Source organism: Ipomoea nil, unplaced genomic scaffold, assembly GCF_001879475.1.
Source record: "Ipomoea nil cultivar Tokyo-kokei standard unplaced genomic scaffold, Asagao_1.1 scaffold3321, whole genome shotgun sequence".
Lineage (NCBI taxonomy): Eukaryota > Viridiplantae > Streptophyta > Magnoliopsida > Solanales > Convolvulaceae > Ipomoea > Ipomoea nil.
The window spans coordinates 512,569-534,621 of record NW_017619749.1 but is presented as its reverse complement, the minus strand read 5'-3'; the positions used below and the strand labels follow the sequence as shown (position 1 = coordinate 534,621).

Here is a 22,053-nt window from a genome sequence, read left to right as displayed (position 1 = left end):
AAGGAAGCACCGTACTTACTACATGATTGCACTGCACCGGAGCCGTAGCAGTGCAATTATGTAGTAGCTGTGGTGCAATCCTTCACAAATTCGCAGGTTAAGGTTGGTTCTCACCTGATTAGAAATCTATATATATATATAGCTTTGTGCAATTATTTCATCTTTATGATTTTGTGCTAGTAATTATTCTGCAGTAGTGTATATGTAATCTCCACATAGGCTTTGCTCATTGATGGGCAGAAAAAAAAAAAAAACTAAAAAAAAACTTGAGTTGTTCTGATCTTGTGCTCTCTATCAACTGCAACATCCTTTTCATGTTCATATTTAAATCCCCACAGGCTGTGTCAGGACATGTTTGTGGATGTTTCTTTGTCATTGGTCTTTTGCCCATACCCAAATGCATGCATAAATGAATTGTATATGCTCTGAACACTTTGCCCCAAAAAAGTTTCTTAAGAACACCTTTAAAGACATAGCTAGTGCCCCTGCATACATGATCTGTGGCTATAACCTTTAGTATGGGAGAATTGGAGATTTCGTCGAATCTCAAAATGGATCAGCAGCCTTCAAATTCTACAGATAGAAAGGAAATGGTTTCATTTTTTGGGCTGTTTTCAGCTGCTGATACAGTTGACTACTTTTTTATGGTGTTTGGCAGCATTGGAGCTTGTATTCATGGGGCAGCACTTCCTGTATTCTTTGTGCTGTTTGGGCGTATGATTGATTCCCTGGGACATCTCTCATCAGATTCTCATAGATTGTCCTCTCAGGTGTCCAAGGTACAATGTTTTTTTTCATCTGTTTCATGTAACACATCCTAAGTCCTAACTACATTGGGTTAGCTAAGGTATAAAAAATGTTTTTTTTTTTTTTTTTTTCTAGTTGGATTGGCTCTCACATTTTATTATTTCTTCCACTGCAGCAAGCTCTGTACTTGGTTTATCTTGGATCGATCATATTCATATCAGCATGGATTGGTAAGTTCCATTCCTTTAATCTTTCCAGCATCGAGAATCGAGATTCAAGGCCATCGTTCTTTAATTTTTTCATTATTGGTCTCCAGGTGTGGCATTCTGGACACAAACTGGGGAAAGGCAAACAGCTCGTTTGCGATTAAGATATCTGCAATCAGTACTAAGGAAGAAGATTGAGTTCTTTGACACTGATACGAGAGCTAAAGACATAATTTTCCACATCTCCAGTGATGCCATACTGGTCCAGGATGCAATAGGTGACAAGGTGAGAATATATAGATATATATTCAATTATTATACATGTTGAATTCTTTGAAGTATGTATCTAATGCATTGTTCATCTGTTCTGTTATTTTAATTCAGATAGGTCACACCATACGCTACATTTCCCAGTTTCTTGTGGGATTTGCAGTGGGATTCATTTCTGTATGGAAGCTTACACTTGTCACTTTGGCCGTCGTTCCTTTGATAGCTGTTGCAGGAGGGACTTACACACTGATCATGTCGAACTTGTCTCAGAAAGGTGAGGCTGCTTATGCTGAGGCAGGAAAGGTTGCTGAAGAGGTAAAACCCATCTTGCATTTCTCTATTAACACACAGAAAGCTGTGTTAAGAGTCCACATTGATAAAATAAGAGAAAACATATGGGTTCATAAAGCCATGTGTTAGACTAGCTTAGTTTATAACATGGTATCAGAGCTTATTTTCGTAGCCCGAAGCTGAGATTATAACATTTTCATTTTTAATCTTTGGATTCGATCAGGCCATTTCACAGGTTCGAACTGTATACTCGTTTGTTGGAGAGAAGAAAGCGGTTGAATCATATTCTAAGTCGCTTAATAATGCTCTTGTGCTGGGAAAAAAGAGTGGATTGGCTAAAGGGGTTGGAGTTGGATTCACTTATGGCCTTCTGTTTTGTGCTTGGGCTTTACTTCTCTGGTATGCCAGCATTCTGGTCAGGCATAAGGACACGAATGGTGGAAAGGCGTTTACGACAATCATAAATGTCATTTTCAGTGGATTGTAAGTGCCTTTAGAATCTGTGGGAAACTGGCTCTTCTTGTCTGTAACTGAAAAACTAAAATGTTTTTCTTCTCTTTAGTGCTCTTGGACAGGCTGCTCCGAACCTTGCTGCCATTTCTAAAGGCCGCGCAGCTGCTACAAACATCTTGAGCATGATAAGGGATGGTTTCGACAGTTCTGAAAGGTCAGAAAAGGGTAAAAAACTTGCAAAAGTGGATGGGAAAATCGAGTTTTGTCAGGTCTGCTTTGCTTATCCTTCTCGACCGAATATGATATTCGATGGCCTTAGCTTTTCTGTATTGGCTGGAAAGAGGTTTGCTTTTGTTGGCCCTAGTGGATCAGGAAAGAGCACAGTAATCTCCTTGATCCAGAGATTTTATGACCCAACTTCAGGTATACATACAATCCTTTATGCATAAGTTCTTGTTTAAATTTCGATTTCCATAAGATTTTTTTGGGACTATACTATACTAGGAAGTATATTACTGGATGGACATGACCTCAAGAATCTTGAGTTAAAATGGTGGAGAGAGCAAATCGGAATGGTGAGTCAAGAACCAGCACTTTTTGCAGCCACCATAGCTGAGAACATTTTGTTTGGCAAAGAGGGTGCTACCATGGACCAAGTAATCAAAGCTTCTGAAGCTGCAAATGCTCACTCGTTCGTGCAAGCATTGCCTAATGGCTATCACACTCATGTAGGTTTGGTTGGATTTCAAGAAACCACAATTTTCACGGTAGATCTCTGAGATTAATCTTTGCAGTTTGTGATTGCAGGTTGGAGAAGGGGGGACCCAACTTTCTGGAGGCCAAAAGCAGAGAATTGCCATTGCAAGAGCAGTGTTGAGAAACCCAAAGATATTGCTTTTGGACGAGGCTACGAGTGCTCTCGATGCAGAATCAGAGTTCATTGTCCAGCAGGCACTTAATACAGTCATGTCGAATCGCACAACCATCATCGTTGCACATAGACTCTCCACGATCCGAGATGCTGACACAATCGTCGTTCTCAAAAGTGGTCGAGTCATTGAAATGGGGAATCACTTGGAACTGATGTCCAAAGATGGAGAGTATGCATCTCTTGTCAGTCTGCAAGTATCAGAAAACGCGGGGAAAAGTATGGGAGATTCTGGTTTTGCGGGGTTCCCTAGCAAGGAAAAAGATGAGAATGGGAATGGGTTTACGCCTTTCACTCCCAAGAAACTACAGCCATGTGATGATGAGAAGTCAATACTACAGACCTCATCTTTATGGGATTTACTCAAGCTAAATGCACCAGAATGGCCTTACACAGTATTTGGTTCTGTTGGTGCCATACTTGCAGGGATAGAAGCTCCTCTTTTTGCACTTGGAATCACACATGTCTTGACTGCATTCTATTCCAACAATGATTCCCAAATAAGAGACGAGATTCGCAAGGTTTCGCTTATATTTGTCGGATTAGCCCTCCTGACTGTCCCTATATACATATTGCAGCATTATTTCTATACTTTAATGGGAGAGCGCCTCACTGCTCGTGTCCGCCTGTCAATGTTCACAGGTTGGTTCTTTACCATTCCAATGACTTCCCTATATTTCCTGCCTAAATGACTAAACCCCATGTTACAAAAAAAGAGAGTTTCTGAATGTGCTGTCGTATATTGTCTTATACTGTCATATAGAAAAGGGGATACAAAGCCCTATAAATAGGTGCTAGAAGACTGAAACAAGTTTCCATATGCCTCACCTGCCTAAATCACTAAGACTGCCTGATCTATAGAGATTCCAAATAGTATATTTATATTCCATAACACCCCACATGCTGAAACCTCATTTTTTTTTCTTGCTATCTATTGCAGCTATGCTTTGCAACGAGGTCGGGTGGTTTGATAAGACTGATAATAACACGGGCTCACTTACATCAAAGTTAGCAGCAGATGCGACTTTAGTTCGTAGTGCACTTGCTGACCGCCTATCAACGATCGTGCAAAATGTAGCTCTCACCCTGACTGCTTTTCTGATATCGTTCAAACTATGTTGGCGTATTGCAGCTGTTGTGCTCTCTACTTTTCCTCTGCTCATTGGAGCTTCCATAGCTGAGGTACAGATTCTACTTATTACCTGGAAAATTCTTTCATTTGTAAGCTTCATAGATTGAAATGAGTGTTAATTCACATTATGCCAACAGCAACTCTTTCTTAGAGGATTTGGAGGGGACTACAGCAGCAGCTATTATCGCGCAACTTCTGTTGCCTGTGAGGCTATTGCTAATATACGTACTGTTGCTGCGTTTGGTGCTGAGGAGCGGATATCTGTTCAGTTCGCTTCTGAGCTAGAACGGCCAAACAAGAACGCTGTGCTGCGAGGCCACATTTCAGGGTTTGGTTATGGATTGTCACAACTATTTGCATTTGGTTCGTATGCACTTGGACTGTGGTATGCATCCGTTCTGATCAAGCAGAACGCCTCAGATTTCGGGGACATCATCAAGTCGTTTATGGTTTTGATTATCACAGCGTTGTCTGTGGCAGAAACACTGGCTTTGGCTCCAGATATTGTGAAGGGATCTCAGGCACTGAGATCAGTTTTCGATATTCTTAAGAGGGAAACAGCAATAGACCCCGACGATCCAAAAGCAAAGTCGGTGAGTGATATCAAAGGAGATGTAGAATTGAGGAATGTGTGTTTTCAGTACCCCACAAGGCCTGATATCACCATATTTGATGGGTTGAACATTGAGGTATCAAGAGGGAAGAGTCTGGCAGTGGTGGGTCCGAGTGGTTCAGGAAAGAGTACTGTGATTGGTCTCCTGATGAGATTCTATGATCCCACATCAGGTGCAGTGTTGATAGATGGGGTTGATATCAAGAGCTTAAACTTGAAGGCATTGAGGATGAATATGGGGTTGGTGCAGCAAGAGCCTGTTTTGTTCTCCACCACCATTTACGAGAACATCAAGTATGGGAACGAGAAGGCGTCTGAGATAGAGATAATGAAGGCTGCCAGAGCGGCTAATGCTCATGGTTTCATCAGTAGAATGGCTCAAGGTTACCAAACTCAGGTTGGGGAAAAGGGGGTGCAACTATCAGGGGGACAGAAACAAAGGGTGGCTATTGCCAGGGCGATTCTCAGGAACCCCGCCATCCTGCTTCTTGATGAAGCAACCAGTGCTTTGGACACTGCATCTGAGGTGCAGGTTCAAGAAGCCATTGCAAAGGTAATGGAGGGGAGAACAACAGTCCTGATAGCACATAGGTTGTCGACAATACAGGATGCTGACACCATAGCCGTGCTGCAACATGGCAGAGTGGTTGAAAAGGGAAGCCATGAGCAGCTAATTGCCAGACCTGGAAGCATGTATTCCCAGTTGGTTAAACTGCAACAGGATAAAGGTGCACCAGCGAGTGCTTGAACCACAAAGATTGCAAATTAAACTGTAATAAGATTAATATGATGCTTAAATAATTCCACTCTGTAATGGATACGAATTTTTTATCGGCTTTTCTTACATCATACACACACTTTGTAGTTGTATACACTTAACCTAACACCGCCTTTATACCGGTCAATTATAAACAATTCATTTGCCAGTTAGGATCACTACTGTTAAGGTTTACCTCCTTATAATCTTTTGCCGACTGACAAAACAGTATTCACTCAAAATACACATTTAAATAACAGTTGCAAACTTTCCCTTTTAACCAACGCTAGTAAATATTCCAATGATTGAACCTTTGCCTATCAACAGTGTAAGAACTTACACGGCGTTCTGAAATTTAATAAACATGAATACCCATTGCTCATTTGTTTAAATTTAACAACTTGATAATTCGGGATACAAATGCTCTCATATTCTTCTTATGGGACAATACACACAATTTTTTACTAAAAGCAAATGAAATTCTAGGAAAAGAAAATCTCATTTTGTTCTGTCCTTGGAGTATATGATTTTGATTTTACAAAAGCAAAAGAAATTTGCTCAAAAGATTTATTGTTTTTTACACAAATTTTGTACGCTAAGCCATCCATGGATGTTGACACTGACTCCATCAAACAATGCTCCTATGCAAAGAGGTAACCGTGGGCCATTGCATTTGGGAAATACCAGTAGTACCAACTATCATACCTTGATTGGATCATATTTGTCACCCATTGCCCCACCTTTTTGTTTTTGAAATTGAATATATCGCAACGTGCTGGCAAAGAAAGCATCTGAATCTGGATCAGCTGTTGTGCTGTCACTCTGCATCTCTGTTTTAATTAACTCAATAAGGCCTTGAATTGCAGCAGTGGTTATTTGAGGATTTCCTTTCTCAAAAAAATAGAGGTACCTGGAAAATGTAGAGAGCACATTTAGAGTATGAAAAACACTATATAAAGCATAACTCTGGGAATTCAGAATTTAAATGCAGTTTGCAGCAATAATAGTCTACTAACTTGTTAAGTATTTCAACAAATAGTGTGACGGGTCCACTGCTACCCCTTGTAACATTTGCCATCTGCTGAGCAGCATTTGCAATTCTCAAAGAACGCTTTAAACACAGCAAAACCCTGCAATGACAAGGAGAATCTCAGATATTGTTGTTTCAAGTAATACTGACACAATCGGTGCAGTGGGGGCATCAGTTCATAACAAATGATCCTTTCACAGAAGTTAATGATAAACTATTCCCAAGTTTGTATCTGATAAGAGTAAATGAGAACCAATGTACAGTTCAGGCTTACCTTTCACCATCCTTGATACCATCTTGGTCATCAACCCAAAAGAGATGTGAACAAGCATAAACTGCTCTGCATTGATCAGGTTTCTTCAGAAGTTTTGCTGAATACTAAAACACATAACAGTATCAAGCATTAGAGAGAGAAAGGAGGGGGAGTGAAATCTTAGATTATATAGTTTTACTTACCCCAGTAGCTTTATGAGTTAAGGTATCCCTGTTCTCAACACCAAATACACTCATCCTCTGAAGAGTTCCAATTATCAAGTGAATAGCAGTCACTTGTGCTTTAGAATCCTAATAATAGAAAAGGGCAAAAGGCAATCAGAAAAAAGTCACCAGATGACCCTCAAATATATTCATCCATAATGCATTCATCTGAACAATTACCGCAACTTCTTCCTCATATAGTACAAATGCTTGTGTGAAAAAGTCATAAGAGACGGGTTCAAGATCACAGTCATTGGCAGCCTGAAGATTGAGATAAATAATCAAATAATAAATTAAGTATTTCACAAAATTTGTAGTGTCAGAATGCTGCATTATATGAAAATGTTTCTATATGACCAAAAAAAAAAAAAAAAAAAACTAAGATGCATTATTAATGAAAATTAATGAAAAATACATATAACGACAAAATAATGAAGTGGGTGATGTAGTGCCATCTTCACCATAATTATACCTGTGCAGTTCATTGAGAACAAAAAGAAAATTTATACAGAGTAATTTATTTATAAGGGCTACCAAAGAAAAAATGGATGGGTTGATATCATCATAGATCTGTAAATATTGTTTTATCACACAGTTCATTCCTTAAATTCTTCACATGTTTGTACAGATGTTGAACACTATAGCTTGTCTGCTGATTCTATGGTCTGGCCCCATGTGGAATGTGGAAACATAAAACAGTTTAACTTGAATTCATCTTTTAACTTCGTGACAAAATTCCTAGATGGCTGTTTGATGCAAATATAGCAAAATATTTAGTAAATAGAGTACCTCTGCACATTGCAAGTACAACCTCAATGCCATTTCTGATGATGGAACTGCTGAGAGAACCTCAATAGTCTGGATGAAAGACAAATTAAACAAACCATTATTTTCAAAAGAAAGATAGAAAAGAGCAATGGATGAGGATTGAAACTGCAAGCCTCTTCCAACCATTTTGTCTTAAAGACAGTTAAATTTGCTCAAAGATGGATGAACAAGAAAAAAAGGTTGGAAGAAGCAAAGCTATAGCAGCATGTAGTCATTCCAGCAAAAAGCAAGAAAGTTTGCTACACTGCAGCAATTAAGTGGATTGCTTACACACATAATGAGAGATTATATAAAGAATAAGCAAATGAGCAAATAAAGATCACAGACAAATGTGCCATAGACAGTATCACACTCCAGGACCATTATTGACATAATATAACTATGTTACTTTGCAAGTGCGTTTAAGTTGAGCAATATTGCACAACAATCATGAGCTTTCCAAGTAATGTTGCCACATTTCAGTTATATTACCTGACTCAACAACTGAAAAATGTTCTTGGGTGTGGCAGGAATCTTTTCTCCAGCAACATCTCCATCCTGACCTTGCAATCTTCTAATCAACTATATGTCAAAATAGAATCCTTTAAACTGAGTTCTACTCAAAGTGACCCCTCTACTCCCCCAGATACAACAAAAACAATGATAGCAATGATCAAATCAAAGAGGCTATATGTGAAGCTGTTTCCAAAATGCTATAAACATAATTGTCCTCAGTAATGTTCTTCAGAGAGAAAAGAACATGGAACAAACCTTCAGAGCAGAACAAACTAATGGAGGAACTGTAAAGGCTAGGCGCATTGGACCTCCAGCCAAAATATGCTTTCTCACTGTGTATATTATCTGACAATATACAACAAATGAATTAACAAACAAAAAGCAGCAGGATTGATTAAAGATGTGCAGAACATTATGGATTTGACAAATAAATAGCATAACAAAAAACCAATAGAAATAGTCAAACAGATTATAAAGTACCAAGAGCAGTATACTCATTGAAAAGGAGACACATAATCTTACTACAATAGTTTCGTAACTAGAAGTTAGAATTCTAAGTGCACATCTTGTAGACATTTTCCACATACATCATGAAAGCACATTTACATGCCCCCCCCCCCCCCCCCCCCCCCCCCCCCCGCACCCGATTGAAGCACATTTATTTTCAACATATACTTTGAAAACACCATGACATGGAATGAATACACATTCAATTGTCCAAAAAATGGCTGTAGTCAATATTAGAATGCTAAGATGGATGAGTAAGACTAAAGTAGAAATTACAAATGAATGCACTAGGTGCATTTTGGTTTGCTTTTCATGCTTTTGAAACCAATCTCTGCACCATGACCATCATTCCCATTGCAGAAATAGAACAACTTTTTAGAAGAAGAAGAAAAAAAAATAATTACCTTTAGCATCTCTTCTGAATCATCATTATACAGCATGTGTATTAGTCTAGCAACAGAATTTTGTTCCTCCTTGAAATCTTCCTCATCAAACTATCAGTCAACACAGTGCCAACATAAAATCAAGAAGTCATTTATTCAGAGCAACTAATCAGAACATTAACATTACAAACTGGTGTGGGAAGGCATAAATGAACTGGGACTGATTTGAGAAAAGTGCTATAAATAGCAATGACAGGAAAACCAAGGAATTCAATTTGAAGAAATAATTAATGTGCACCTCATCTGTAGTACTTTCATCCAAATCTTTGATGAGCCCCTTTATCAATTCAAACAAAACCTCAACCTGAAAAAGGAAGACAAATCCAGCTGCTGTGACATTGGTCAAAAGCAACTTAAACAAAAGTAAATCAGTGGCAGTACCTTGTCAGCAGTAGAAACACAGGTATCCCTTTTCATAATGTTTTCAATTATAATTTTTGCCATAATTTTATTTGTTCCAGCATCAAGGTGATCCATAACTCGTGGATAGTTGGAGAGTGTTAGAGCTGTGACAATATCACTATATTTCTCTAGTGGAGCACTGAGGAGAGCAACAATTTGTTTTGTTGCTTTACTATCTTCAAGCTTTGGATTGCCAGAGAGTTTCTTAACACAAGCTCCCTGCCAAAAATAGAAGCACAGACAAAATGAGAAAAATCAGTTTATGGAATGACAGGAATGAAAAATGTTTTGAATGGATTCATACACATTTAGAGGAATTTATTTATGGATAGAATAGATTCCTTATGACAATAATGTCTTTGTACCATCATTTGGCCAAACCAGTTTTTATTTTTACTTTTTGGTGAATTCTTCCTTACTAGAATAAAATATAAAATATATAGGAAAATCTATATCACAACTCCAAGTCTCACTTTGAAAATAACCTTTAATGGCTTTTTTCCAACTGAATTATATTATAAAATGTTGCTCAGCTTTGCATGAATGTAAATAAACGACAGGGGTAATAAAAACACAATGCTATGGTACTATGCATTGGCATTATAGCCGTTAAAGGTATGAGAGCTGGCATTGACTTCACACCAACTACTGACCTAAACTTTTTTTCATCAAAGAGAATGAAACTTACCAGTACTTGATCCACATAATCAAGCCGATCAGGATGTACACGAAGTGTAAAAGTCAGAAGGGAGACATATAACGAAACAGCTCCAACAATAGGCATGTCAACTTGTGCTTCTATTACCTGCCATTAACATTATGTAATTCACCTTGCATAGCACCATGTGTCCATGTGTGTGAGTGTGTGTATATAAATTCAATAAATCAAGATCTGGTTTACCTTCCAAATGGCACTGCTTAACTTGGCAAATGCTTCTACTTGAAGGAAGTCTGGTAAGATCTAACAAGTCCAGTATATAGAAAGAGAAGAAAAAAAATTACAAATGATTAATGAGTAAAACCTCGTAGCAGGAGCCATGAGAGAAAACACTCACTTCTGGACTTGAAGCAGCATAGTTTGACAATCTATCCATCAAGCGTGATAAAACGGTCTTGATGTCAACAGTAGGCTATATAGTAAAAGAGATATGGCATTATAAGTCTTATTGTAGGAAAGTTGTTAATAACTACATTAAATCTATAGAACAGTTCAGATATAAATGATAATATGCTACATACTTGAAGCTGGGGGCAAGCACCCAATAGTATTTCAAGAGTCTGCAAATGGTACTCGTCGGGAAAGACCTGAATTATGCAGTCCATCAAATAATATTGTGCAAGCTCATCTTTACAGTTGACAACCTGTGAGAAGCATTTCAATGGCATCTTATACATGACAAAATTGCATATTATGGCTTTCTATCACACGGAAAATTTGAATTGCATAATCATACCTGCTCAAGTACTCGAGGAAGCACAGTCTCTTTGTATATTTCAAGGTCAACACCCTCTATCTGACTAAGGACATGCAAATTCTTCCCAACCTAAAATATGATTCGAACAGCTGAATCTCTTTACAGAAATCAAACGAGCGGGATCAAATCAGAAAATTTCAATTGCATTGGGTCACAGATATTACGAGATCACGAAGCTCGCTCCTTTCCTTTTCCAGCTTCTCTTCAGTCCTGGCAGGTCCCTGCAGACCAGAAAGCCCGAAAGAGGGTCTGAACTCAGGATCACCTAAGCAAATGAATGTATCACAAGCACTATAACACCTGCATGGCCAAAACATGCTTTCATGATTCATTTTTATCTTCCTAGCATGCAATTATGCAGATGCCATGCATGTCAAATGTGAAATCAGCTTAGAGTTTGACAAGATCTCCACTACCTGGTGTTGCATTCTAACCCATAGCTTATTCATTTCTGTGAAATTTTGCAACACAAAATCTACAGCATCCATGACAGTATCAGCTTCTCTGTGTGAAGAACAGTGAAGTAAACAAATAAAATTCTCTCTCTAGGGCATTATAATGAATTGGAAAGCAAGAATGAGACACTAGAATAAATCTGTCAGAGTTGATCGATTTAGAGGAAATTCAAATACAGCCAAGTTATGGCAACATAGAAAAATAAGACAGGCAGATGCTTTACCCTTCATACTCAGAACCAATATCTGGTAATTTATCTCTGCTAATTTGAGCAAGATAGCTCCTCAAGAAAAGTCCACGTATAGGATGTTGAACAGAACGACACATTTCAACTAGGTCTTTGAGTATATCCTTTGCAGGAGCCTCCTTTGATTTGATGTAAACTGAACCAACAGTACATAGGAGGTACCTGATATAATGCAGCGTATAACTAACTTCATAAGCTCCAGCAAATTACATGAAATCAGATTCCTAAAGTAGCATGAATCCAGCAAAGTTGGTTTGTCAAATGGGTTTTTATATTTTGCTGCGTTAAGATAAGGCAATGACTCCTACATTTTGTTCTCCCATAACCCATTGCAATTTCCAAGCACTTACGGTACAAGATAAAGAACAAATTACATAACATGATCAGTAATGAATTACAGGCCATAAGAAATACAGCACAAGATGCATGATGATATCTTTCCCATCTAATGCTATTTCAAGTCTTATATGTTCAGATAAATAGTAAATGATTCCGAAACACTTAGCTCAGTCACATTTGTTAAAAAATTCATAATGGATATTAAGACATATAAGATAGGGAGAATGCGGAAAAAAAGTACTGAACACTTGATGAGACTTACAGTCTAGGTAAAACGTTGCCAGCATGTTGGACAAGTTCATACAGGTCAACAACTGGACAACCATGGCGATCCTCGTCCCTAAAGAACAGCTCCAGCCTCCTCAACTCATCAAATGCTCGCATGTCTACCAATAGCATATAAAAAAACACAAAATATATAATTCCAAAACATAAAACGAAAACAAAACACAAAGAAACAGCTGAACAATGGATTTTACAGAGCTCGTAGTATTTATGCGGCGAAAGCCTCGAAGTTCGCAGCTCAGACAAAAGCTGAGCTGAGAACTTAAGAGCTTCTCTTAGATTATTCGCGTCCTGAAATGGAGTGAACCGGAAAATTGGTGTTAGTTAGAGCAGTTAGGGTTTTGCAAATGATGATAAACTGAAATTATAATTGATACCATAGCTTGATGCAAATAGAATGCGTTGTGCTGAATGCCTGCGATGCCTTCCGCCAGCCATTTATCTTCGTCTTCGATTCCGGCGGCAATCATTCTCTCTCGGCCTGTCAGTCCCTCCGGTCTCAACTTCTGCGATTCAGTTTCAACTGGTGACACCTCATCAAGCCGTGTGTTACTAACTCATGTGGAACCTACCGGTTCATAACCAATAATGAGTGCTTATATTATTTTACTAAAATTTAAATAAACAATTAAAATAAATAATCGTACAATATGTACTCCACAATTTTTTATTTTTATTTTTTTAATAATGAATCTAAAGTTTTTTTATGTATGCACGAATATCAATTTTGGTCTCACAAGTATATAACAAAATGTTAATTTTGATTCACATGTTTAATTTATAAATATTATTTTAATATCAAAATTTATTATACCGATCACCCCTTCATTTAAGACATTCAGATCGGACGAAGGAAGGGACAGCCATAGCGACCTCCATCCTCGTTCAAGACGACGGTGGGGACTGACATGGTTGCCCCACCCTTCATCCACATGCTACTTCCACCTTTTTCTTAAATTTAAAAAAAAAAAATTTAAATAATAATTAAAATACTTTATATATATATATATATATATATATATATATATATATATATATATATATATATAAATTGACATTATGACATTAATTATATTTAAGGGGAACTTGAAAGTAACATGTAAAAAATGATATTTACACAATTATTTGAGTTTTAAATGATCCAATTGTATAGGGATGTCAACGGGTCGGGGTGGGGGCGGGGGACATACCCCCATCCCCGCCCCCGACTTTTTTCTCATTCCCCGTCCCCGTCCCCGTCCCCGCCGAGAAATGGAAATCTCCCCCCATCCCCATCCCCACGGGGATTATTCGGGGACGGGGAATCCCCAACCCATTAATAAGTTATAAAAAAAAATTAAAAATTAAAATTCATAAACGTATATATATATTCATCCCCAATTTAAAATAGTATTCAATATTTTACAATTAAACATGCTATTTAAATATGTATTTCATAAGCATGACAAACAATGACAATAATGCTTCTAAAATTATATATATTGTATACAAAGTAATATACATGTGTGTGTACTCCCAATACATACATACATACATCGGGGACGGGGCGAGGCGGGGAGAGTACTCCCCATCTCCGTCCCCGTCCCCGGCGGGGAATTCAAAATTGCCCCCATCCCCATCCCCGACCCCCTATTTCTATCCCCATCCCCGTCCCCATGGGGCGGGGAGGGGAATCGGGTTCCCCGTCGGGTGCGGATACAATTGACATCCCTACAATTGTACACTTTTTTCAATGATTTAAATGCACAATGTGTAAATGTTCAGTGGTCTATTTAACACTTTTTCCGTTGTTTACAAGTACAAAAATAATTTATTGCACATATAAAATGTATATCAATTGAAGATACTAAATTTGGAAGTTATCTTTGAACTATGATCCACAATACAAGATAGACCATAATTCATGGAATAATTTGTCGATCCTTATACCATGGACCAAGGGGTTCATAGTACATTTGTGTGTATTTTATGTTATGAGTTTTTGTGTCTTGTGTTGTGAAAGTATATATATATAAGTACAAATTGTGTACCTATATCAAATTTGAAAAATAAGTAAATATATATAACACGTGTATGTGTCTTGTATTGTGATTTGTTGTGTCTTGTGTTATGCAAGTATGTACCTTACGAGTATGAATTCTATACCTCATTATTTTGATTCATGGTCCATGTGTATGTGTATGTGTTTTATGTTGTGAGTTTTTGTATATTGTGCCAATAAATTCTGTACCTTAAAGAGTATGAATTTTGTACCTGAAACAAATTAGTAGTTGTCTTACTGTGTCTTGTATTGTGAAATTCTATACCGATGAATATAAATTTGAAAAATAAGTAAACATATAGCATGTGTATGTGTCTTGTATTGTATTTTTTTTTTTTGTATCTTATGTTATAATATTATGTACATTATATAACTTATAAGTATGAATTATGTATCTCGTCGTTTTGATTAAAGGTCCACAATACTACGTGGACCCTATTCCATTTAAATTGCCATAATTTGTCATGTGCAATAGTTGGGCTTCAAGAGATGCCCAGAACTCCGGAGCAAATTCGGCCCAAATTCTCTGATCACGTGGCAAATCATAAAACCCTCTCAAAACCCCCAAACGAGTAGCTACGAAGCTGCCAGCATCTCAAAATTCTAGACGTTCAACTAACTCAGATCTCCGGGAATGAGGAGGCTAAGTGGACTCGCCGCCATATTCCAAGCCGCCAAGGGCGTTGGCGCCGTTCCGGCGAGAACCGCCGAGTACCGGATGGTCCAGTCGGCTCTGTACAGCACCGGCAACAATTCCTCCGTCATGTCACATGTGTTATCCCATACTAAGCACGATGATCAGTCATCTCGAGCCGCTGCTCGCGTCGTCTCCGGTACAATGCTTTTTTCCGTTGCCGCTTCCACGTTGGCCGGAGAAGCTCACGCCAAAGAGCCGATCCCACCCAAATTCCGCCCCAACGATGTTGTTCTTTATCAGTATGAAGCTTGTCCTTTCTGTAACAAGGTTAAAGGTATTCATTTACTCGTAATTTTAGTCTTCCCCAGTTAGTTTACTCCAATTTCATTAGTATGTGGCCAAATTCAGCTGTACTTCGATTATCATTTTCTATGTTCAATTAGAATATTATGCAAGTATCTATTGAAATCAGCATACTGGGAAACTAACTACTGAACCTGAATTGTAGGAAAAAATTTAATTTGATTAGGGGTGTTTATATGCTTACTCGATCTGCAACTCTAACTTTGCCTGTTGGTCTGCTTTTCTCAGCGTTCCTTGATTATTACGACATTCCATACAAAATTGTAGAGGTTAATCCAATTAGCAAAAACGAAATCAAGTGGTCAGATTACAAGAAAGTGCCTATCTTGATGGTTGATGGTGAACAGATGGTGGATTCATCAGGTCCTTTTTTAATCATATAGTACCATACTACCATATTACCTTACCTTAAAAAGTTCTCATTTTCATGAAGTGAATTGGTTTAGGGCTTTTAAATAACCAGGAACATATTTGTAGGATCTAGCCTATTGTTTGGTTAACTTTCCAAGCTTGCTGTTCTTATTGGATGCAGATATAGTTGATAAATTGTTCCAAAAGGTTTGCCCACAGGTTGCTGCTAAATCTACTTCAGACAATGATGAAGAGAATAAGTGGCGCAAGTAAGCACATATTTTCCTCATTTCAGATAATGAAAAATGGTTTCACAAGTCCTTGTTCAACCTTCTTAGCTGACTATATTGAAATTTCAAAGTCTATTTGTGATACCCTGTTTAGGAAGTAGTACAATGAAATAATGGAGGTTTTCATGAACTTAGGTGGGTGGATAATCACTTGGTGCACATCTTATCTCCTAATATATATAGAAGTGCTTCTGAAGCTTTGGAATCATTTGACTACATTACCACTCAAGGTAAGATTGCACATTACTATTTGTTGTATATATGACGTAAAGAGATCCCTTGTAAAAATTTCAGAAGGAATCTCTTGATGAGAATTCTCCCTGCTCTAGGATTAAAATATGATTTTGATTATAACTTCTCTGCTGCCATCTGTTTTACTCCTCTGCAACTCATTAATACTTTAGTGAGAATTTTTGGAATTGATTTCATAAGTTGGTGCTTACTGTGAAATATAAGTACACTGAAATGCAGATGTATGGGTACGGGTGACTATGGGCTATGTGTTCTGTTAAGCTAGGTTTAGTTAACAACATATCATGTAACTGATAGACATGCTTTTCTTTTTAATCATTTTCCCAATATTGACTGCTAGTCAGTATAGATGCTCCTATTTTGCTGTCTTTGGTTCTTTTAAAAGCTATATTTTCATGGGAAGCTTTTGGTGTTCTAAGATTTCACTTCAAGATCTATATAGTATGCCCCCCTTAGATGAGTGGTATGATGACTCAGTTTTCTTTATATCCAAGCATGTTCACTTGTGCTTGCTTCCGTGTGAAGGTAATTTCAGCTTCTATGAGAGAACAGTTGCAAAGTATGCAGGAGCTACAGCCATGTATTTTGTATCCAAGAAATTGAAGAAAAAATATAACATCACTGATGAGCGTGCAGCATTATATGAAGCAGCAGAAACATGGGTTGATGCTTTGAATGGCCGAGACTTTCTAGGTAACTTTATTCCTATTTCCTATATTCTTACATCGTCTGTTTTCATTGATGCTTAGTTTCTTGCAATACCGTGTACTCTGATTAACAGGTGGATCTAAACCAAATTTAGCTGATCTTGCTGTGTTTGGCGTTTTGAGACCTATCCGCAACCTGAAATCTGGTAAAGACATGGTGGCGAACACACGCATTGGTGATTGGTACTCTAGAATGGAAGGTGCTGTTGGCCAACCTTCAAAAGTTCAGGCATAACTGAACTTACCCCTACCCCTATCTGATGCAAAAAAGAGTTGTATTAACAACAATTTTTTTAAAATGCCCAAATTACACTTTAGGTGTCTCCCCTGCATATTGTTTTGTCCACTCTTTCCAGAAGATGGTTTACTGAAGATTCTTTCATGCGATACATGGAAACCATTGTATGCTTATTTTGCTATTGTTGAATTGGACTTTGTACTCTTTTTAAGCGCAGTCTTAATAAAGATATTTTAGTATGGTGGGTATTGGTCTGGCTGCTATGTGTGTACAAGGGACAATGCCTCAGCACCTTAGATTACAATTGCTATTTGCTCCGAACTTTCCGTTTGGCACCTGAAATTCCTATGCTATGGACAGTGGGTCCTTAAATTTAAACTTATACTTTTGGACCCATAATTTTATTCGGCCATTGCCTAATCCCAAAGCTGTAAAAATTGAGGTAACTAACTCTTAGAATCAGATTGTTAATTTGGTAATTACAAATTTTTGTGGCTTTTTATCAGTCAGGATTACAATGTATGATTTATTTTATGCATACTTAAAAATAAAGATGTGAAATAAAATGTTAAAGAAAAATGTGTCATTTTCGGAGATGGCCGTTTTCGCATTCAAGTCTAACCAGTCTCCTCCTATATGAAAGTGCTGTCACAAGATCTCCATCTGCGCGCATCTTTCTCTTTACCAAAAACTCTTTTTTGGATCTTTTGGACTCTGGCATTAAAGAGGGATAGAGAATCCCAACAACAAGAACAAAGCTACTACCTGATAAAATCTCACAATTTTTATTTTTACTGTTGGACCAACCATATTAACCAGTTTGTTACTGTTCCGAACAAAACGGCCTACGATATTAGTTTCTATATCTTTTTTTTTTTTTAATAACTTTGATGACTTCAAATCTATATCTATATATATATAAAAGTAAAATCCTCCTAGCCAAGTTTTCCCCCCAAAACTTAAGGTCATTTAAGTAATATCAATATATTAATTAATTATGGAAAGAATATTATGGTAATATAAACTAATTAATTATGAAATATTCCTATAATATTGATTATGAAATGTTCTTCACCAACGTTCGTTGCTCACTAATTAATTATACCTATCATACTGCATAGTGCATATATTATATATAACTATGCATATGTTATATATTATTATATATAAAATTACGATTATAAATATGTATGGAATATTCCGTCAGAATAACAAACATTATGGTAATATAATTATGGAAATTATATATTATTGTAGTCCTTTTAATTGTCTATATATATATAAAAGTATAAAATCCTCCTAGCTAAGTTTTCCCCCAAAACTTAGAGGCATTTTTGTAATATCAAATCTATATATATATAAAAGTAAAATCCTCCTAGCCAAGTTTTTCCCCCAAAACTTAAGGTCATTTAAGTAATATCAATATATTAATTAATTATGGAAAGAATATTATGGTAATATAAACTAATTAATTATGAAATATTCCTATAATATTGATTATGAAATGTTCTTCACCAACGTTCGTTGCTCACTAATTAATTATACCTATCATACTGCATAGTGCATATATTATATATAACTATGCATATATTATATATTATTATATATAAAATTACGATTATAAATATGTATGGAATATTCCGTCAGAATAACAAACATTATGGTAATATAATTATGGAAATTATATATTATTGTAGTCCTTTTAATTGTCTATATATATATAAAAGTATAAAATCCTCCTAGCTAAGTTTTCCCCCAAAACTTAGAGGCATTTTTGTAATATCAAATATTTAGACAAATATGGCATTTTAATAATATTAAAGATTTTACCTTTCTTGAGATCTCTTACCATTTTATAATTTTAATACTAAACCCTTTTGATCTCATCCATTGTGTATAAATACACCTTATATGACCATACACAACCCCAACTAAGGTTAATTATTTTATTGATTTTTGCTAATCATCCTGTGATCTTCCACAGTTGAGGTTGATACGTGATTTGCACTGGTGAGGTTTTCATTATCTTAGTTTCTTTAATTTTTTTTTTCTTTTTGGGTTTTGTTTTGTTTTTATTCTTTTGTATTTTCTGATTTTTAAACAACAAAAGTGGTTCGTAAGAAAAAATGTTGATATATTCTTTTCTTTTTTTTTTGTCTATTTTTGTAGAGAAGATACGGATCTAGAAAGATTGATCGGGAAGCAATAGACTTCTAATCATCCTGTGATCTTCCACAGTTGAGGTTGATACATGATTTGCACTGGTGAGGTTTTCATTATCTTAGTTTTTTTTTTTTTTTTTTTTTCTTTTTGGGTTTTGTTTTGTTTTTATTTTTTTGTATTTTTTGATTTTTAAACAACAAAAGTGATTCGTAAGAAAAAATGTTGATATATTCTTTTTTTTTGGTCTATTTTTGTGGAGAAGATACTATACGGATCTAGAAAGATTGACCGGGAAGCAATAGACTTCTAATCATCATGTGATCTTCCACAGTTGAGGTTGATACGTGATTTACATTGGCGAGGTTTTCATCATCTTAGTTTCTTTTATTTTTTTTTCTTTTTGGGTTTTGTTTTGTTTTTATTTTTTTTGTATTTTATGGTTTTTAAACAACAAAAGTGGTTCATAAGAAAAAATGTTGATATATATTTTTTTTTGTCTTTTTTTTTTTTTTTTTTTTTTTTTTTTTGTGGAGAAGGTACAGATCTAGAAAGATTGATCAGGAAGCAAAAGAGTTCCTTGCTCATCAAGATGATAATGTTTTGTGATCGAGGGACGAATTATGTGTATATATAAATATATATAGACTTATAGAGGGAACCATACTAAGAATACAATAAAAACCAAAATGAAATTAAAAGCATTTTTTAGTTGTCAATATATCAAAGCATTGGACTTTGTTTCGATTCAATTTCTCCGTTTTTAAAGTGTACATTTTTTGTAATAAGAGAGTAGTTTGTCTTTCCCCTCAAGACGTTTTTCTTGCCATTTAATTTTATTTTTTTTTAGGAAAAAAATGATTAAGTACTGTGGCTTTTTTTTCAATAGAGTATTATTTTGATTTTATTCTTCATTTGACATTCCTTGATATAAAATCACTTTACTAATGTAAAATAATGTTATTGACTTACCATGTTTGCTTCGATATGCTAAGCCATTTAAAATTTAATACGGAGTAAAATTTATAATTGTAATACTTCCGTAATAATATTGAATAAATATTAATCATATGTTTAGATTTAATAATATATTATATTAAAAGAATTATTTATTAACTTAATATAGTGATGGTTAATACGGGTAAACCATATATAAGCAATATTTCACTTTTAGAATATTATACCTTAATTATAAAAATTCTACCTAATAATTTTAGTATTAAAAGTCATACAATAATTACCATAAACAATATTTAATAATTGCCAAATTCTATTATGCAATAAAAATTACTATTATAAAATTTTTTGTAATATGGACACATTATTTTTAATTATTTTGATTTAATAATATTATATCTTATGTATAAAAATTCAAATAATACTTTTAGTACTATTGAATATTGATTGACTAACAATTATTTTAATTACTAAGGCAATTAATGGATATTTCGATTTAAAAAGTTTTCAAATATATGAATTATACATAGTAGCATTGAATCAATTAGTAAGACAATTATATTAGGTAATCTAATAAATAACTTACTTTTTAAATTATATCTCATCTTTAATCTTTAATAATGAATATTTTCTTAAAGTATATACATAGACTATGGTTATCAATATAAAATTAAAAGTATATATATATATATATATATATATATATATATATATATATATATATATATATATATATAATGGATAATATTATTAGTACAAAATAAGTTATATTTACCTTAATAATTAATTATTAATATTATTACCTAATAATTATATATTGTTACCTTTTTCGGTGTAATTATTATGGTAATTTATATACATATATATTTTTATACTTAATGTATAATATATTGGCATGAAAAAAATTATACTTATCTTAATATATAATTAATTTTTAATATAATTTCTTTATTTTTTTTAAAGATAATTATTTTGATAATTTTTCTTTCATTATTTTGTGTGATTATTATGGTAATGTATTTCAATTTTGGAAGAGATTATTACAAATATTATAATTAATATATGTAATATAATTAATGAAATTATTATGGTAATTGTCACAATATTTGGTAATTATACTTAATATAATTAAAGAAATTGAGAAATATAAGATTTCTTCCCTAAAAATATTTGTGACAATTTAGTTAAATTACAATTAATAAAATATGAAATATAATTAAAGAAATTAAATTATTAAATTAACAAAACATGAATATTTCTAATCATACATACACTTATGCACTATAATAATCATGCAAAATTTAAATGCAACTTTTTAAATTTTTAAATGTAATTTTTTAATTATAAATCTATCCATATAAATTATAATTAATGAAATTATATTATAAAATTTTCCTATTTTCAAAAAAAAATATTATAAAATTTTCCTATTTTCATTTTAATAAATATTATGTGTATATAAAATGAATTATACAATCATATAAGGAAATGCGTCGGATTAGAGTTTAAATTTATTCATACAAATTTTAGAATTTACATTTTTTTTTATAAAACTAATCAAATGTTAATGTTAATAATAATAATAAGAATTTTAAAATCAGAATTATAAATTAAGTATTAGGGTAATAATTAATCTATATATATTATATATTATTATTATTATTTTTTTGAATGCT

The 22,053-nt window shown here is 34.7% G+C and overlaps 3 protein-coding genes across 3 annotated transcripts; 2 read left to right on the top strand and 1 right to left on the bottom strand.

Annotated features, from left to right (window-relative positions):
- The first annotated feature begins 246 nt into the window (after window positions 1-246).
- On the top strand, window positions 247-5,519 carry LOC109170464 (ABC transporter B family member 13-like). The gene is made up of 10 exons (XM_019319585.1): window positions 247-779; window positions 923-977; window positions 1,064-1,239; window positions 1,338-1,538; window positions 1,738-1,997; window positions 2,077-2,390; window positions 2,472-2,695; window positions 2,775-3,537; window positions 3,836-4,077; window positions 4,165-5,519. Exons 1-10 carry the CDS (start codon window positions 519-521, stop codon window positions 5,386-5,388), a joined length of 3,720 nt encoding a protein of 1,239 aa, XP_019175130.1. The 5' UTR covers window positions 247-518; the 3' UTR covers window positions 5,389-5,519.
- Window positions 5,520-5,746: 227 nt separating this feature from the next.
- On the bottom strand, window positions 5,747-12,953 carry LOC109170466 (vacuolar protein sorting-associated protein 35B-like). Its single transcript, XM_019319586.1, has 22 exons — window positions 12,759-12,953; window positions 12,576-12,672; window positions 12,359-12,482; window positions 11,734-11,919; window positions 11,471-11,558; window positions 11,219-11,275; window positions 11,034-11,123; window positions 10,819-10,941; window positions 10,635-10,709; window positions 10,481-10,540; window positions 10,268-10,384; window positions 9,559-9,798; window positions 9,416-9,481; window positions 9,139-9,228; window positions 8,483-8,572; window positions 8,204-8,293; window positions 7,694-7,762; window positions 7,085-7,165; window positions 6,884-6,991; window positions 6,702-6,805; window positions 6,414-6,527; window positions 5,747-6,307 (listed from the first exon to the last, which is right to left on the bottom strand). The coding sequence occupies exons 1-22, from the start codon at window positions 12,849-12,851 to the stop codon at window positions 6,097-6,099; spliced, it is 2,373 nt and encodes a 790-aa protein (XP_019175131.1). The 5' UTR covers window positions 12,852-12,953; the 3' UTR covers window positions 5,747-6,096.
- Window positions 12,954-14,981: 2,028 nt separating this feature from the next.
- Window positions 14,982-17,510, top strand: LOC109170467 (prostaglandin E synthase 2-like). The gene is made up of 6 exons (XM_019319587.1): window positions 14,982-15,393; window positions 15,651-15,785; window positions 15,955-16,042; window positions 16,199-16,293; window positions 16,841-17,008; window positions 17,097-17,510. The coding sequence occupies exons 1-6, from the start codon at window positions 15,057-15,059 to the stop codon at window positions 17,255-17,257; spliced, it is 984 nt and encodes a 327-aa protein (XP_019175132.1). The 5' UTR covers window positions 14,982-15,056; the 3' UTR covers window positions 17,258-17,510.
- Window positions 17,511-22,053: the final 4,543 nt, after the last annotated feature.